This window comes from Scomber scombrus, chromosome 10 (genome assembly GCF_963691925.1).
Source record: "Scomber scombrus chromosome 10, fScoSco1.1, whole genome shotgun sequence".
NCBI classification, from domain to species: domain Eukaryota; kingdom Metazoa; phylum Chordata; class Actinopteri; order Scombriformes; family Scombridae; genus Scomber; species Scomber scombrus.
Window position 1 is genome coordinate 18,520,345 of NC_084979.1, and position 19,770 is coordinate 18,540,114.

At 38.4% G+C, this 19,770-nt stretch overlaps 2 protein-coding genes across 2 annotated transcripts; both read left to right on the plus strand.

Moving 5' to 3' along the window:
- Positions 1–3,484: 3,484 nt before the first annotated feature.
- rab5if (RAB5 interacting factor) lies at positions 3,485–7,020 on the plus strand. Its single transcript, XM_062428023.1, has 4 exons — positions 3,485–3,784; positions 5,580–5,683; positions 5,789–5,918; positions 6,459–7,020. The coding sequence occupies exons 1-4, from the start codon at positions 3,677–3,679 to the stop codon at positions 6,498–6,500; spliced, it is 384 nt and encodes a 127-aa protein (XP_062284007.1). The 5' UTR covers positions 3,485–3,676; the 3' UTR covers positions 6,501–7,020.
- A 2,464-nt stretch (positions 7,021–9,484) lies between these two features.
- On the plus strand, positions 9,485–19,086 carry dhx35 (DEAH-box helicase 35). Its single transcript, XM_062428010.1, has 21 exons — positions 9,485–9,524; positions 9,902–10,029; positions 10,163–10,255; positions 10,616–10,693; positions 10,822–10,926; positions 11,016–11,077; positions 11,163–11,232; positions 12,173–12,232; positions 12,748–12,860; positions 12,943–13,039; positions 13,201–13,359; positions 14,311–14,521; positions 14,711–14,835; positions 15,108–15,162; positions 15,298–15,488; positions 15,588–15,665; positions 15,819–15,948; positions 16,378–16,459; positions 16,559–16,630; positions 16,764–16,875; positions 17,490–19,086. The coding sequence occupies exons 1-21, from the start codon at positions 9,485–9,487 to the stop codon at positions 17,526–17,528; spliced, it is 2,100 nt and encodes a 699-aa protein (XP_062283994.1). The 3' UTR covers positions 17,529–19,086.
- The last annotated feature ends 684 nt before the right edge of the window (positions 19,087–19,770 follow it).

Genomic DNA, 19,770 nt, shown 5'->3' on the forward strand with positions numbered 1-19,770 from the left:
GCAGGATGCATACAATAATGTTCTTGTGCAGGAAAATATATATTATATATATTAGATTTAATTTCAGGTTCATTTTGCATATATGTGATCAGGTTGTGTATCATGTATCAAGTAAGTGGTAAGTATCAAGTTACTTTTGACAGTTTTGCACACTAATCTATTTCTTTCCTTCAATCAAATCTGATTACTCAAAAGAAAATATTTCTGTCAATCATTTATTTTATCATTTATTTTGTCCAGCTGGTTTTAGGACTGAGATTGGATGTGAAAGTGATCCAGTTAAATATTCTAATCGATTTTTGGCCAAATCCCCCGAAATCATTCAATTTACACTTATCTTCTCATGACCACTCAGAGGTTTATGATAAATAATGATGATTGGCTCAAATAATGACCGTGGTAATTAGAAGAAGACGAAGGTAGAGAAGTAGTGAAGCCATCAATAAGGACGCCCTCTGTTGGACAGTGACGATAAGGACAGATGGAAAGATTTCAGTGACTGCCAAAAGACTAGAGGTTAAAGAGGGACAGTAAGCATAATAAAATGGCCATATGGTTTAACATGATTATTTCATGTATTTGTTCATCAATCTTTTGTTTGAATAAAACATAAACGCCTGCAGCATGATCTGTTCACTCAATAAAAAATATACAAATGTCTGACAAACCTGGTTATTACGACTATTACAATTTCAGAAAAACTGCATGTCTTAATATAAAATAGAGCTTCAACAATTAGACAATCAACATAAAATTCATCACCAATATTTTGATAATCTCTTAATTGTTTTGAGTCATTATTTAAGAAGAAAATGTCCAAATTCTTTTATTCCAGCTTCTCAACTGTGAATATATTCTGGTTTATTTAGTCTTCAGTGACAGTAAACTGAATATTTTTGGGTTGTGGACTGAATAATTGATCAATTAATGGAGGAAGTAACTGAGAGATTAATCAAAAATGAGAAAAAATGTTAGTTGCAGCTCTAATATACAACTGCCTAACTACAGTAAGATTGTGTGCATATTTGAAGCATGTAATGGTTCCTATCCTTTTGTGTGACCCCCTCTTCACAAGTTGAGTGATTTTCTCGGCTAAACTTTCTTTCATTTGAATAACTGTTAGAGCCCTGAAGAGTTGAAACTTTCCACTGTTTCCCCAAAAATGTAAAGAAATTCAGGGGGAAAAGTACATTTATATGGCAGGACAATATTTTTCCTTCTTCCTGTCCCACACAGATCTTTCTTTTGACACCTGTGAGAGGTCCAGACTCCCAGGTCGGGAACAACTTCTCTTTTTACTCTACAAAAATGCAGGCCATGTTCAGGTTTATGATATCTTATGAAACGCTTGAACAAGTGAAGCAAACACTATAGCGGTGACCCACCTGATGATAATGACTCATATAGAGACCAAGAGGGAATGAGAGAAATTTTAAATAAAAAACTAAATTCGTCACTTTCAGTGACTCACTTTCAGAGTGTGTCATAGGCTGAGAGAAAACCAGTTCAACAACACATTTAACCTCCTTCAGAATCTGCCAACTGTTCAGCAATCATACTCTATTACTATCACATCTTGTATATTATTATTTTTTTCTTCATACTCATGATTTGTTTACTGTTAATTTACTTTTATCACTTTTTTCTTCCTTTTGTTTTTCCATTTTTGTCTTATTATCATTTTGGGGGTTTTGACTGACTTTCCAGTGTTGTTACCTGTGGCTGACGATACTTCACAGTCCCATTAAAGTTAATACACACTGTAATTGCTTTGGGTTGTAGCCACACACCTGATGCTTGTTGGCATCCTTTTGAGATATGTATGATAAAAAATGTAGAGCTTAAATGATTTATAGTCAATTAACTGATTAGTCGATTGACAGAATCTGCAACAATTTTTCCAACAATAATAAAAATATAGTGGGAGATAATAGATGAATAAATAAAATGTGCTAATTATTTTTGATGATTATATCTACACGTGGATGCATAACAAGTCACTTACACACATACACATATACAGTAGGACTGTAGTACATCATGCTGTCACCACAAGTGTGGGCTGTTTCTCTTACCCCCTCCCCATCCTATCCAAGTCAATAACCCTCCCATGATCCCCACTGAAATAATACTTATTAAATAAAATTACATAAAAAACAAAATCAAAAGAGAACACATGTAAATATATATACATATATAATATACAGCAATGGCAAAAGATAGACAGTACAAATGTAATACATGCATAAATAGAACATACAAACAAACATTTGTGTGTTCCAGAAATTCTATTCTTATTATAATGATGAAAAAGAAGTATTTTTCAAACTGAGGCTTTTAACTAAGGTCAAGTCCTGTCTGTGTTTGAATGATTTTGAAGTTATTCATGCTTTTATCTCATCCCATCTTGACTACGTTGGTGTTAGCCAGGCCCCCCTTTCACGCTTACAGTTGGTCCAAAATGCAGCATCCCATCTTTTAACAGGAATAGGCAAGCGAGAGCACATTTCCCCCATTCTAGCTTCCCTTCACTGGCTCCCTGTACATTTTAGGATTGATTTTAAAATTTTACTCTTTGCCTATAAATTAGTAAATGGGCTATAACATGTGCCATCCAGGACAGTCAGATCTGCTGACCAGTTGCTTTTATTTGTGTCTATATCAAGGTTGAAGCACAGGGGAGACCAGGCATTTTCAGTTATAGCCCCCAAACTCTGCAACGAGTTGCCTCTGCATGTCAGACTGTCTGTTAGACCACTTTTTTGTATTTTTGCCGTGTTGAGTTTAGGTTGTTGATTGTTCAGCACTTTGGTCAACTACAGTTGTTTTAAATGTACTTTATAAACAAATGAGATTTTTTTTTTTTATCACATTATGAATTATCAGTGTCAGGGAGTAACTAGTTACATGTTACAGCGTTACGTAACTTAAGTCTATTGCACATGTTGCACATTGCATACACTGAGGTAGATGTTGGATACTGTTAGTTGCATTGGTTGTGCGATGGTTTACAAGGTGCTGAGGGGTGGGGGTTAATTGTTCAGGAGCCTGATTGGAGGATAAAAAGTGTTTCTGACCCTGTATCTTCTGCCGGAGGGCAGGAGTTTGAAGAGGCCTTGGCCGGGGTGAGATGGGTCAGACAGGATCTTCCTTGTCCTGTTAAGCCCTCGAGAGTCTGCAATGTACTCCAGGGAGGGCAGGGGGCAGTCGATGATTTTTTGTGTTCATAAGTTACATTACTTTGATTAAGTAATTTAAATAATTACATTACTCAATACATTTTAAATAGGGTAGCTGGTAATCTGTAACCTATTACATTTCCAAAGTAACCTATTCCCAACCCTGTGAATGATACCAGTCCTTGTCCCCCCCTGGACCACTGGGGGTCGCTGTAGTTTTTTTCCGTTTCTGGCCTCAACGGGGCAGAAACGTCGCACTCTCTGATTGGCTGCTCGGAGCCGGGGTCAAACAGTATTGCGCATGCGCAGATGACCGTTTAACGAAAGCGACTGAAATCTGTCAGATCAGCGAAGCGTACAATTTCACCTACCTTCAAATATCTCGCAGAGTTTTCTTCCCCTAGTCAACGCTAGATACTTCAATCTAGCTTGAGCTGTTATCAGATTTGGATTTGTTATTTTTTTTAGACGTCTGTAGCAGAAAGAAAGAGCAAAGAATGACGAGCAGTTCAAAGCGGAAAGAAGAAAGTCATCTGCTGAATGGGGGAGTAAAACAGTCCACATGGAGCAAAGCCTTCAACAGTAATGCTGTTTGGGAGGAGAAGGTCAGTCAGATGCCCTTTGAAATCTTAGCCTGATAAATTGTTACAGTTGCTATAATTGCCCTGAAGTTGTCCGTGCAGCTAATGTCCTGTCGGGTGTTCATAAAGACGACCGAGCTGTGCTGCTAAGGATTAATCTGGCTTTGATGGACTAACTAGCTGTCATAGCGTTAAGTTAATTTTCTTTACTGTTTGAGCTAAAAACCAAAAAATATATAGAAAACAGACCAAAGTAAAGGAAATAAGATTAACCCTTTACCCACATAATACTATTTAATTTTCAATTTTTTTTCATTTAAAACGTGCAAGGCTGCAACTAAAGTCATATTCAGAGATAATCATAGTAGATTAATAATTAATAATATTTTACAAGTTGGTCGATTAATCGTTTAGTCAGTGTCCCAGAGACCAAGGTGACAATTTTTTGAATTGCTTGATTTGTCCAGTAAAAAGTTCAAAGATATTAAACCTGCAGGTATGAGCAACAAATAAATCAGCAAAAGCAGCAAATCTTCACATTTAAAAGTCTATTTAAGTTATTTATTGTTAGGTCTCATTACACAAATGTAAGAGAATAAAACATTTGGTTTCAGCTCCTCGACAAAGCCGTATAGAAAAAATATTTAAAGACACATTTAAACATTAAGAAGGGTATAAAACAAAGGCAACAAACAGACCATAGTTAAATATTGCTGGAGTTTATGAATCCCTGCCACACCAAAGTAAAAGAAAAAAATCAATGAAGTGACTTTAAAAATCCACATAAGGGCCTTTTAATATTCAGTTTATTTTACATTTAAAACGTACTTGGCTGCAACTACAGTTTTACGCAAACATAGTCATAGTAACGTTATATTAAATTGTTTAATATTTTACAGTCGACTAATTGTTTAGATGGTAAAAAAAAGTGAAAAATGCCCATCATTGTCCCAGAGACCAAGGTGACATCTTTCAAATTGCTTCTTTTCACCAACCAACGCATCAAAGCCATTCAACTTACAGTTATGCAAAAGACAAACGCAGCAAATCCTCACATTCAAAAGGTTGGAGCCAGCAAGTCAAGTCTAATCAAATTCTGTTTTACATTTCATTAAACAAGTATATGAGTAAATCAGTAGAAATCTTAGGTTTCAGCTCCTAAAGAAATATTTAAAATAGTAATAGCTGAAAGAGTATACAACATATAAGTCTATATATGTAAAGTGAGGTGAGTATGTGTCCCTATAATATATCATAGGTTTGACTGTTCAACATTTCTGCTTGAAAAACTGCTTAAACAATGACAGTTGACATTTTTGATGATCATCTGTTGATTGGCTAATTAATTGTGTAAAATAGTCACTGTTAACATTAATCCAAACACCAGCCAGTCATCTCTGCAATGTCACTTAAGTTAACGTTAATGATCATAACCCTGAAGCAGAGGGCTGAGCTACAGGAAACATTCAAAAGAGAAACAAAGCTTGAAACAAGACAGGCAACACATCTCGCTCTTTAGTCAACATATTAGATCATGTAATACTGTTAACAGCTTACATCTTTTTTTCTGTTGAAGGAACTAGAGCTGGACTAGCCCTGATGTGTTTGTGCTTTTCCATCAAACACATTCCTAAAATAATTTTCCATTTGTAGTAAACTTCAGAATAGGAACATGAAATTAGAGGGAGTTGTAATTCACTTTAACAAGTTGATGCTTTAAAGTGTGGTGTTGTTCCATTTTCAGTATTATTATTATTACACTATTCCCAGTTTATCCAGTTAATTTTCTTTTAATTAACTCTCTGTATCATCTTTACAGGACGAGTTCTTAGATGTGATTTACTGGCTCCGGCAAATAATTGCAGTAATCCTCGGTGTGATATGGGGTGTCGCACCGTTGAAAGGATTTCTGGGAATAGCCATGTAAGTATTCTGTACATCTTTCACTGAGCCTATGTGGTTACTCATATTTGATTGTATTAAAGAAATCACTAAAAACTGAACATCTTTGTGTGTTTGCCTCATTAGATTCTGCATCATCAACGCTGGCGTCCTGTATGTATACTTCAGCAGCTTTCAGCAGATCGATGAGGAAGAGTATGGTGGCACGTGGGAACTCACCAAAGAAGGCTTCATGACATCTTTTGCTCTGTTTCTGGTGGGAATGCATTCAATATATTTATGGAAGCATCGACTTCCTGAAAAGCATAATCAATTGAGTGAGATTCTCTTTAGAAATAGCCAATAAATGGCCAGTTTATTTCTTGCATATCAGATTCAGTTGAGTAGCCATTTGAGCGCCACTGATTTGAGTTTGAAATTATTTTCAAATTGCACAGGCATCTAATGCTAACTTCAATTTTAGATTAAAGAAGAACTGATCTATAATCAATAGGAGCATATTTTCATTTTAAGATGAGATTACATTCTTGTTTTGTCAGCTGTGCTCACATTGTGATTTGATCTTAATAAGTAAATTATCTAGGCAGAGCTGGCAGACTTATCAATAGACATGGCATGTCCCAGATAAATGAAACTGTCGACATGAACGGATGTCATTCACTTTTTTTTGCAAGGGAACACTTGTAGCTCCTCCTTCTGTCACATTAGCCGGCAGGAAGAGGTGGAGCTAAGTGATTTTAATGCCAGGTGTAAATGGGGTATTAATGTCTAATCAGTCATTCTTTGTCTTTTCCAGGTGGTGTGGATAATCTTTTACACAGCTCTACATTTTGACTGAGAGGAATCTGTAGGACACTAAATACGAACATTTCTGTTTGAAGTAAATTTGTCAAGACACAGGAACTCCATGGTTCGAGGGGGCATTGATGCTCCTAACTTACAGTATGACTCTTCAGGGTGCGTCATGGGAATCCTAGTTTGAATAACAAGTTCCAGCAAGACCACCGTGATGAACATGTTCAAATACATCTCTTATGTCAGGCCCTCCATTACACTCCCCTCATGTTATATTTCCTTCCTCACGTCATTTTCATCATCGCTGACAAAACACTAAAGAATCCAGAGAGCAAACAGTCTAGTCGGTTGCAGTTCTATTCATGCTGGAAAAGTTCCTTGATATAAATCAGAATGAGGATGCTTTCTCTTGGTCGGCTTACCAATAGGGCCTTTCTTCTGTTTTAGAAGAGTGACATGAACACAGATTTTAGGCTAGAAGACAACAACCTGTATGTGTATTCACTGCTCATGAGCTGCTCACTTGAGTTGTAGAAACTGGGCAATAAAAACATCTTGTCATACAGAGTTCAGTCCTTGAGTGACAAAACACACCAATCAGATGCATAAAACTACAATGCAATTGTGCGACTTCACTGTTAAATCTGCAGTTTCACTCCAAAATATTTTTTTGCCTTTAAATTAATCTGGTTCTGAGAAAATAATAAGTTTAAAAGTGCTGTGGCAGTAGAGCAAGTTATCATTTATTGTTTAACAGCTACAGATTAAAGGTTACCAGCTATTGCATGTGTGTGGTTTTAGCATCAGAGCTTGAGCTTTTTTTCCACTGGATATAAACATAACATTTTAATTAAATCTGTCTGATATTTTTTTTAAAGCCTCTGGCATCCAACAAATATGGAAAACTAACAAGTTAACTACAGCTGAAATCTACTAATTTTAACATCAAAACAAATGCTGGTGGTAAGATACGCATCAGCCAATATCCAATTCCAATGCCAGTATCTGCCAGTAGTATCGGTGCGCTGTTACTTCAGTCAGGAACTTAAAACCATCAAAGTTATCTGTCCATCCAAATGAATTCTCTCAAAGCAAAGAACGAAGAAACATGCATGCTGTTTTCAGATGCAAACGTTCACATATTTAAGCTAAACCTGGTCTGTGCACTGCCATGACTTGCTGTTTGTATATCTAGATGTCATTTATTAATGACATTAGTTAGAAGGGTAGAAATAATTTAACTTTTTTTCTTCTCACATGTAGCTTCCAGATCAAAGTCTTACCTGTTGTTTTGGAATTAATTTAAAATTGTCTGTAAATTCTGTAAAATGTCCCTTTTGTCAGATCCACCTTGTATTACACAGATTTATTTGTACTCATGTTATATCTTGTTTGATGTAACATTTCTCAGTATTTTATAGTGAAGAACTTTTAAAAACAGTTCTTGCAAAGTTATTGTAATGATACTGTTATATTAGATACGCAGCTGGTGTTTGAAAGGATTGTATTTTCTGATCAAATCTTTTGGGAATCATTAAACATGGGCTTTATTTGGCCTCCATTTTCAAAGAGGTGGTACTTTTTTATTGAACTGCTGAAGAAGCTTTTATGCTTGTGTTTAACAAGTTTAAAAAAAAAAAATAGTGCATGCCTTCATGTTGGACTGTATGCTCATGTTTTAAAGATGCAGATTTTTGCTGTCTCTGTTATGTCAGACCTACATATGTCTGTCTTTGTTATGTCAGACCATTTCCACAAGAAAAACAAAAAATAGATCAATGGTAGAAATGACAAAATACTGATGGTAAAGCAAAATCATGAGATGTAAAAATCAATGTTATGACAAGTGGTGGAAAACTAATGAAATCTTTTACTTCAAAGTAGCAAAACCACACCATGAAAGTATCCATTACAAGTTTACAAGTTTACTTAAGTAAAACAGAATTAGCAGCAAAATGCACTTCAAGTATGACAATTAGAAGAACTCAATAGATTGCAGAATCCCCCTTCTGCAGGAGGAAAGTTTCTCTGTCTTCATCGAAAATCTGAGTTTTAAGAGACGGGTCTACAAGCATGATTTCTTCACATCACAACTAAATTGGAAGCCAAACATGGTCCAGTTCGAAACTTAGACAATGATATAAATTCTATGTTGAATGAGCTGGAGGGACAAACTCTTGTAACTGTGGTTGAGGTTATGTGCACAATGAAGAGATATTGAGAGACTTTCAGAAATCATCCCTCTGGCTGATTCAATCAAGCACCAACTCTTACACAAATGTCATGTGGAAACTTGAATGATCCTATGTTTTTGTATAGTCACCTCCAGTGACATGTCATTTTAGCAGTCAGATTAAAAAAGTGGAGTAAAAAGTAACGTATGAAGTAACATAAAATCGAAGTCAAGTTTCCAAAATTATAATCTATACTTGGGATAGATAAGATAAGATAACATAAGATATATCTTTATTGATCCCCTTGGAGAAATTCAAATTGACACAGCACAGTGGAAAAAAAAATAGCAGCGTAAGGGTGAAAGTGATAAGATACTATATCAAATAAACAATCTCTGTGTAAATAAATCTGCAATAAAGAAATGTTGAATATGCAGTATGCAATAAGTTCCTGAGATGATATAGATGTATATATATATATATATGTTCCTGGGATTTACATAGTAAGGACAGCAGCATCGGTCTTTTTGAGTGGGAGTGGGAGGTACTGGGAGCTGTGGTGTTGTGCAGTCTGATGGCTGATCGTATGAAAGCGCCACAGCCTATGAGATACTCATTTCATCAAATGAGTTTTACTCCAAACTTTTCTTTCTATTCTATTTTCCTCGGTGTTTTGCTTCTATAACAGGTATATTGTCCGTATAGAAATCAGTTGATTTGCACGTATTCAACCTGAACTTGAAGCTTTTTCTTGTTGTAGACATCATTCATAAAAATCCTCAGCCCGGCCCGAATTATGACGTCATCCACCAAGAAGGGGGAGGGGGGAATTATATGTGACGTAGAAGCCAAGATGGCGGCTCCCCTCTCCACGATGAAATTTTGGAAGCCGGGTAAGTGATAGCGGGAATAAGGTGTTGGGTGTTAACATTTAGAAGGTTTATACAGATGAATGTGTAGCTGCTGATGGAAGTGAGACAGTTCAGCTGCAGCCGTGAACGCAGCAACTACGGGATTATCTGCAGCCTGTTCAGCTCAGCTCGGCTCGGCTCAGCTCTGCGGAATCAAAATATAACCTGCCAGCGTTAAACATTCAGGCTGTGAGGCATAAAGTACAAAAAAAAGAAAGAAATTAATTAATAAACGGCGCCAGTGAAAGGCTTTCTTCGCCTATAGATCCTTAACTAATCCTCTTACATCCTCAACCTGCGCACACTTCAATACAACAATCCTCTCTTCACCTTCATCATATGTCCTCCTCCTCTTCCAGGGTCTGAGGCACCAGGGATCTCGGAGGAGCGGGAGCTCAACACAGAGACCACCGGCTCCCCGATCATCTTCAACCCGCACACCGCCCTCTCCATCGAGAAGCAGCGACAGAAACTCCCCGTTTTCCAGGTTTTCTCCCCACATCCTCCTAAACATGACTGCATGGGTGAAACATGACTGACTGGGGTGGTTTTGGTAATGAAGTCTGATGTTTGTTGTGTGTTTCTGAACTGTTTTGTCATGTATTTTTCCCCCTTCGCAGCACAGAAACAACATCTTGTACTTGTTGGAAAGCTACCAGACTGTCATCATAGTTGGTGAAACCGGATGCGGGAAGACAACACAGATACCTCAGGTTAGTGGCATCATTTCAATACAGTTTAAAATGAATAGGAACTATTTTTAAAAATTCAACCTACACTCAACCCCCCAAAACACACACTCAAAGTCACACATGCACCGAACCCAACAGCCAAAAAGGCACACAGCGTTTCCGCAGTGGACCGATACCCTTCATGTGGTTTAACTCCCATAGTGGTTTTTACACGACCTTGTCTTGATGCTTATTATTAACCTCTTTCAGCAGAGTTTGGACCACATCAGCCAGGGCTTAATTTATGCAGACACTGCTGTTCTTGCAACATCAATGTCTCAACCTCCTTTGTGCTCCTCTCTTATTCATGTCCACCTTCTCTTTTCATCTCTGCATTCTCAGTACCTGCTGGAAGCTGGCTGGGCAGCAGAGGGGAAGGTGATTGGAGTGACACAGCCTCGACGTGTGGCTGCTATCTCTGTAAGAGCTCTGCTGATGTCCCGTTATTTCTCTGCGGCAATGTCATCTCGCTTCAAGAAAATTCATTCATGATTAAGGACGTGCTTGCCTCAAACGCTATAATTTCCCCCTCTTTACCCCGATGATAGGTAGCCAACCGTGTTGCAGAGGAGCGGGGGGCCCTGCTGGGACATGAAGTGGGCTACACCATCAGGTTTGATGACTGCTCTGATCCCCACGCCACGAGGATCAAGGTATTCTCCCGCCACATGTGTGCACTCTTCATGACAAGCTTTCCTGTGCTTGACTCCTTTCAATACTCATCTGTGCCTGTGTGCGTCAGTTTCTTACAGATGGCATGTTGGTGCGAGAGATGATGGCGGATCCTCTTTTGAAAAAATACAGGTACATGGTGGACCATATCGCACTAAACTGCAATAAACTGTCTTCTTTGTAACTCTAATATTGTGTGTTGTACTGTCGTTCTCAGTGTGTTGATGCTAGATGAAGCACATGAGAGGACCCTGTATACAGACATAGCCATCGGTCTACTAAAGAAGGTAATGCCAGCTCAATCTTTCACTGGAACAAACTAAAGGACAGATTCACAACTTTTCAAGTCTGTCTTAAAACAACAGTCAGGGGCTCAAGTGAACATTGAAAGAGGTTTTGCTTGCTGTAATCATTCTTCCTGTTCATACCGACCATTAGAAGATCCCCTCCAAATGTGTTTACAATATAAGTGATGTGGGACAAAGTCCACAGTCTTTGTTTTGAGCAAAAATTATTTTAAAAGTTTATCTGAAGATAATAAAAATACATCTTTTTAACTGTTTCCTGTTTAGTTACAGTGGAGGAATCATAAAAAAGAGGGAATTTGGCACTAAAAACTGTAACTTTGAACAATGGTGAGTAGATTTGACTGATTTGGAGGGCTAAAGCATCATATTATCTTCAAATTCAAAACTTTAACAAACATTTTTGCATTGACGGACGACTGTGGATTTCATTCCCCATCACTTAAATTGAAAGTGCATTATGAAGGGATCTCTTAATGGTCAGTATGAACAGGACGAATGATTATGCAAGAAAAACACCTGACTATTGTTTTATGACAGACTGTCTCCCTCTCCTTCTCCTCCTTCTTTTCTCTTCAACCAACCGGTCAAGGCAGATGGCTGCCCACCTAGAGCCCGGTTCTGCTTGAGGTTTCTTTCCATTAAAGGGGAATTTTTCCTTGCTGTTGTCGCAAAGTGCTTGCTCATGGTTGAATGTTAAAAGAAAGAGTACAGTCTAGACCTGCTTTATGTGAAAAGTGCCATGAGATAACTTCTGTTGTGATTCTGCACCGTATAAATAAAACTGAATTGAAAATTGACTAGAAAAACTTCAGATTTAACTTAAATCTGTAATCATTGTAGAAAGCTGTGACTTCTTTTCCATTCCTACACTGACTCTCCTTCCCTGTCCCCGCTGTTACGCATTCGGTCTCCTCCATAGATTCAGAAGAAACGGAGAGACCTGCGGCTGATCGTGGCCTCTGCCACTCTGGATGCCAAGGTGACTGCATCATTAAGATGAACAGATATGCTTGAGTAGTGAAAAACAAGGGGAAACAAAGAAGGATAGAGGAAAAAGTTGATGTCAGGTCAGATCACATTGTACTGACATCTGCAATACAGTGATGAAAGAAAGACACAATCAGGCCACGGCTGCGCTCAGCATTAAGCAAGTCAGCTGAAATGCCATATCGGACATCTACTTTCTGTTTAAAAAGTCTTTATCTACGCATGCAAATTATTTAGTCGTACCGCAGTAGTACGCTGTATACTGTACTTTTTAAGATGTCAGATTGAGGGCAACAAGGGTATTTTATGCTGTACTGCTGCAAAACGTGTTTTGGGAAATAGCAGCTGATAAAAAGATAATATAAACTTCCACTACAAATGTTCACTTTATTTACTGGCAGATGTTACTTTTCATGATGAATAATTAATTAATTAAATTTGCTAGAAGCTGTGTGATCTATATAGTAAATGTGTACCCTTTACTAATTGTAATATCACTATCTGAAGAAATTCCACGAGTTCTTCAACCTGAATGAGTCTGGGGATCCCAACAAGGACACGTGTGGGATTCTGACAGTGGAGGGACGCACCTTTCCAGTGGACGTCTTCTACACTGTCAGGTAGTCAACTGACATAATCCAGTCTGAGGAAACGGTGTATTATTTGTATATTTGTTTTTAACTCTGAAGTGATTGTTCTCAGTCCTGTCCCAGACTATGTGAAGGCCACAGTGGAGACAGTGTTGAAGATACATGAGACAGAGGATGATGGAGATGTCCTGGCTTTTCTTACCGGGCAGGTCAGTGGTCATAATCTTAACATTACTCAACCTCTATTTGTTGGTTTGGCTTTTACGTAATTGCAACAGCATGCCAAGTGTTCATTTCATTATTATATCGTAGTGAAGTAAGGTTTCTTTGTCTTAAGCATCTTCTTGTAACCTGTGAATGACCCCTTTAGGAAGAGGTGGAGAAGGTGGTGTCCCTTCTGCAGGAACAGGCCAGGTCTTTGTCCCGATACGGCATGAAGAAACACCTGAGAATTCTGCCAATGTATTCTGGTCTACCGTACGCTGACCAGATGAAGGTGTTTGAGCGAACGCCCTCCTCTGTTCGCAAGGTAAATGTGCCGCCTTTGTGATTGTGTATGTGATTTTATAGTCAGTGAAGAGTTTGCATTTCCATTATTTGGTATGTATTCCTCAATTCCTGTGGAAAATATGAATGGAATTTAAATGTGGGTAGGAGATACTAATCATAGTCTTGTTTTGAGTATCAATACTAGCATTAAAAGGATCAATATCAAAAAGCCAGTGGCACATGTATACTCTGGTGCATGTATGTGTTTTAATAGGCATTTGATTAAGTAAGCAATAGATAACTGTGAAAACAATTTTTTTTTTTTTTGCTAATTCATTCAGCTGTACTTAAATTGTATTAAGATGTTGCCTAATATTGAGGTTTTCTCCTCCATAAATCATTGATATTGACATAAAGTATTGATATCTGTGATTGTGGCCCTGGTTTGACTTGGTATGAAATCAGCAGTAAATTTGGTTGTGTTGGCCAGACCCATCAACAATTTCACAAATGTATAGCATGTGTGCCAGTTGATCTATTTTAACTGCTGGAACAAACCATGAAAGAGTTCTTATTTCTGTCTTTTTTTGTACAGTGATTTTGGACTAAGTACCAAATGATAAAGATGCTAATTTATAGCTTGCAAAATAAAGCAAAATCATGGCTTCTATTTATTACCTCTATTGGAGGCGAGTCAAAGATTTAGTGGGAACAAAGGAAGTGAAGGCTTTATTCTTATGAGCACAAAACAAGAACAGTGTGCAGGTGGTGACAGTGGCTTGTAAAACAGTTTAAAAGCCCCTTTTCACAGCAGACATTTCGTCACAGGAGGAAAAGCACAGGTCTAAACATCAAAATGAATGATGACTGAATTACATTTAGCTTTACCCGGTCCTGGCATTGTAAATGTTGGCTCACTATGACAAGTCTGTGCTGAAAAAAAGCCTATTTACAAAGAATATGACTCATTCCTGTCTAATGTTTCTTCCAGGTGGTGGTGGCCACTAACATAGCTGAGACATCCATCACCATAAATGGAGTTGTATTTGTCATCGACTGTGCATTTGTGAAGCTGCGAGCCTATAATCCTAGCACTGCCATTGAATCACTGGTGGTAACTCCCATCTCTAAGGCTTCAGCCAGCCAGAGAGCCGGGAGGGCCGGAAGAAACCGGCCTGGGAAATGCTTTAGACTCTACACAGGTATGTGAGAAATAGAAGAACAAGTGTTGTAGACTTATCATCTCTGCGGGGAACTGTGCATTGTAAACATTTATGGCAAAGTGTTGTAGTGGATTATCCTCCTCCCTCTGCACTCTTTGCCTGTTTTTTTCTGTTCCTCTTTGTCTTTCTCTCTCTGTGTTTCTTATCTCCTCTGTTCCTTTTCATCAGAGGAGGACTTTGAGAAACTACCCGCCTCCACTGTGCCAGAGATGCAGCGCACCAATTTGGCCCCTGTCATCCTGCAGCTTAAAGCATTAGGCATTGACAACGTGCTGCGATTCAGCTTCCTTTCAGTACGTAGCTCACTTTGCATCTACTGACTGTGATGTGTTCACCCACTGTGAAAGAAATTGTTCTTTTACATTTTAATTAGCAAGAATGTCCGCTAGCCTCCAGGGTAAAAATGCATAGAAACCATAAAATGAATGCAGTCTTTTTCTGGTTGTGCTTTTAAAGATGTATTGACAAGACTTGATATACCAAATTCTTTCACTGTTCTATATTTTAGAGTTAATATTGTAATTATTGGACTGAGAATGAGTTTTCATGTTTTATAATTTAACAGCCTCCTCCAGCTCAGACCATGGTTCAGGCTCTGGAACTGCTTTATGCTCTGGGAGGTAAGAAATAAGGCGGTCAGCAGGGTGGCAAAGTAAACAGGGGAACTGTCCTTCAAGAGTTCAAAATTCTGTATCCGCAAGCATCTACGAGCTACACTGACGCAGTATCTCAACCAGTTGTGTGTCTGTTGGCAGGTCTAGACCATTACGGCCGTTTGACGGATCCCATGGGTGTGCGGATGGCAGAGTTTCCTCTCAGTCCCATGTTTGCCAAGATGCTCCTAGAGTCCGGAAACTTTGGCTGCTCCAAGGAGATTGTTACCATAGCAGCAATGATGCAGATTCAGAATATATTTGTCGTGCCACCCAATCAGAAGAAAGCTGCCGTAAGTGAAAACAGGCTTTCAAAAAGAGCATGTTGTATATTTGCTAGAAATGCTTTGTCAGCATAACAATTATCCCACTTTTGCTATCTCACCCTGCAGGCCCGTGAGCACAGGAAATTTGCAGTTGCCGAGGGAGACCACCTCACAATGCTGAATGTGTATGAGGCATTCATTAAGGTACAGTGTGTGAGTGTGTGTATATATGTATATAGCTCAGTCTGCGACAGTGAACATATCACTGGGGGGCTTGTGAACTCAGCAAAAGTCGGGCAGGTCAGAGAAATCTGCTGCTTATCAAGACTGTGAAATGTTTTTCATTCTAATCTGCAGCACCAGAAGAGCTCCCAGTGGTGTCAAGAACATTTTCTCCATTACAAAGGTCTGCTGAGAGCCGTGACTGTACGAGAGCAGCTCCGACGTCTCATGAACAAGTTTAAGGTGCCCCGGACTTCCAGTGAAGGTATGTGTAACTGATTAATTTAGTGTTTTATGTCATATGTGGGGTCGTGTTTTTGTTTAAGAAACTCCAAAACACATGGAAAAACCTTTTTGTCATATCACACTTGACTGCAATTAACACCTTTTGCATCAACCACACGAAGCCACCATAAAGCCATCTCTGTGTGTGCTTTACATAGCATGAAGGCATTCAGAAACACAACAGCGTCAGCTCCCTGTCCCGCCATGCTGGCTGTCCCTTTTAAACACAGTCGATCTGGTTCTATAACTACTTCAGCAGTTGCTCCGAGACTTCGTGTCCATACCTTTTATACAGAACAGCGAGGTGGATTAACAGCACTGTATCCCTGCCTTTAATGGTCTATGTGAAAGGGGCTACTGTCTTAAATGTAACTAAAGTACATATTCATTGCTACTTTCTTTTGCACAGGCGACCCTGATGTGATCTTGAAGTGCATTGTGTCTGGGTTTTTTGCTAATGCAGCCCGCATTCACCATTCTGGTTCCTACCGGTGAGAGAGAGCTCTTGGCTGTTTATCATTCTTCTTATTTCTGTCTTCATACACTTTCATATCACATACAACACTGTCTAATATTTTTCACTCCGCCAGGACTTTAAGAGACGACCGTGAGCTACACATCCACCCCAACTCTGTGCTGTTTGGAGAGAAACCACCAAAATGGTCAGTACAAACATGGTTTTGTTCTATACCTCCTTTATTCTTGTACATGTATGATAAGATAATTCACAAACATTTAGTTCCCTCCTGTTAGAACATGTTTACAAGATACTTTCATTTCATACTTATCTTACAGGGTTGTTTTCAATGAAGTGGTGCAGACATCAAAATACTACATGCGTGATGTGACTGCCGTTGAGTCATCCTGGCTGGTTGAGTTGGCCCCTCACTTTTACAAGCAGGCGAAGGTAAGCCAAAGAAAGAAATCTCCACTCTCCAGCTTGTTATTCTCTGGCTGTAACTGTTGTGAATGTTCTGAAAAGCTCCTGTCATATTGTTTAGTTTATGATCTCTTCCAGACACATTTTGAGACATATAATTCTCTTTGAATTATAATTTTTGTCGGATATGATTTACCCATTAAAAAGTTCATGTTAAAACATCTTAAAATTACAGTAGCTTATTTTTCCTTCTTTGAAAAATCCATAATATCTACATTAAAGTTTTACTGCGGGACAAAAGGATGCCTCCTACTTCACTGAAAAGTCCATTCTCAGTGTCTGTGCCTTAGAGGCTTCAAGTTTAAACATGACAATTGTCTTTAAGTTTCTGGAATCAGATTTAAGGTGAGCACAGAGAAACTTTTCCTCCCTCAGCAGATACATTTGAAAACAGCCTTCTAGCCTCAAAGTGAAGAGAGGAAGGAAAACACATTTTTGAGCGGAGAGGGACTTTTTGTGTTTCTTTGTTTTGTTGATAATGTTCTCTGAACTTCTCTGAACTTCTAACATCACCATTTATTTGGTTGCTTTAAAAGTCTGCCGACAGGATCACTTTATGTCCTTTCTTTTTTCTCTTTCAGCATGGTTCACTTGCCAGCAAGAGATCCAGAGTCCTCTAAATCTTGCCAGCTTTTCACTACTATAAGACTCATTAAATTAACAGGAGAAACCCCCTTTCAATTAGCCACTGTGCCCCTCTCCATTTCATTGTATATAAGGATGTAATATATATTTCATCTCCATGTCCACATGTACAACCCCTCCATACTATGTGGCCATACTAGAATGGGATTTAGAGGTATATTTTTAGTGTTGATGTTAATAAATGAAAGTGTCTGTCTTGCTTTTTGACAGAGATATAGTTTATATTTGATCTGTGAGAGTGAATGGCGATGAATGTGAATGAGCGCAGGCTGTGCCTGACTTGAGCCCATTCAAGCATGGTCATGTAGTTCATCCATACTTGTACATAGTGAGAGCAGGCTCAGGTCCAGGGAGTGACTCCTGTGCTACAGGCCCGTCCATACCTGGTTCTAGGCTTCATTATTTTTTTAATTGCTGTATTTTTTTTTCACTTTTGCATGATGAATAATGAAAGACAGTTGTACCGTATGTGAGGATGTTTCCCTTTGAGAGGCTTATGATTTAGGTGTTTTGGTTAATTACTTCCCCCATAACTTGGGTGCCTTTTTTTATGTTTTATTTTTTTCAGTCAACTTGCATCTAAATAATGATACTGTGTGCTTTGCTTTCAGATCCTTGTTTTCCACTCTGTATTGCCACTTAACTACAGTCTAGATCAGACATAGTGGCCTTTTCACCACTCTGTGCCAATTTACTTCATCAGCCTGTATCACATTTTACTTTCAGATGGGATGTGCGAATACACCCACGCATTATAAATGAAAAGCTGTGAATTCAAAACAAAAAAAGTGCCATGTGTACCTGTAATGACATAAAGTGCATTCAGACATACGTCCAAAGCCTCAAAGAAACAGTAGCATTTATCTATTTTCAACCGTCTGTTTGGTCATCATAATTGCCTTTCCTCTGAAGCTTTGTCTCAATGTTGAAGCACAGCCTTATTGTTTTGTTCCTTTTTACCATCAACATCGTCCACCAGGTGTTCAGTAAAGTGGCCAGTTACAGTATTTGTGATTTCCATTCCATATTGTCGACATGCATACTACATTTCTGCTTTTGTATTTCACATTTTGTTTCCTTCAGAGGTGTTTGGCCCTGAAAGTTTCAGTGAGCAGTATCATTTTACTCTGGGACTGGCTTTCAAACCAGTATGATCACTGTCACCAAATTTTACTCATGCCTGCATGTTTTTTTCGTACAGTTCTTCAGGTTACTACTGTACTAGATTCAGTGAAACTTAATTAAACCACAGAAGAGCACATCATACAGTAGCTAGGTAAACCAACACAAATTAGATGGATATAGAAGTCAAGTACCCTTGCATGTTAAAAGGTACTCTGATATAGATCTATACACTTAAGATTACCTCCTAGTCTTATTGCAAACAAAAACTTTTGCGATATGACTTGTTTATTATCAATTGTGATGGAACTCTGAATATGTATGCAGCAGAAACAGTAATCTGTAGACCTGTGTAATTGCTCACCTCTGAGATAAAAACTGTCACCTGCCATTTCCTCCTCACATCCTCAAATAAAAGCCTTATTGTCATGCACTGCCTGTAAGCCTTTATTCACTGTACTTTTAATGGAGTTTAAGACTTTGCCAGGGGGTGTCACTGTTGTACCACAAACCTTGCTTACCCCAACGATTTAGAAAACCACCAAGAATTAAGTCATTTGGTTTGTATGGATTAGTTCCCCTTATGATAAGGCCTTAAAATTGTTTTTTTTTTCTATTCACACATGGGCAGCAGAAATTACTTAGGTTCAGCAGTTTACCCATTAAGAAAGCTGGTAATATAAGCATATGAGCATAACTGCAGTGATTTCTTTATATGCCAATGATAAACTTAACACTGCAAGAGTAGTTGAGCCAAAATTTAAGAATATTTTTCATAAATGTGAAGATAATCATCATTTTAGCCACTGGATGTTAGGGTTAGGGTTAGGATATCCACATTTTTTTGTGCTGAGGGGATGTCCCTGTCAAGCCCAATGTGCTTTTTGTGGCTAAAAAAAAGTTATTTCAAACTGTTCTTGGCTGTCATGTACCATATAGTGCAAACCAGTCAAGAAGATGTAATGCATGAAGAGCTGAATGGTGGATAAATGGATTATTTATTTATTGACCGCTAGCCATGTGCATCCACGTATCCTAACCTGGGATGGCAATGAGAGTCTAGCACGCCATTACAAACATATTTTGAGAAGGTAA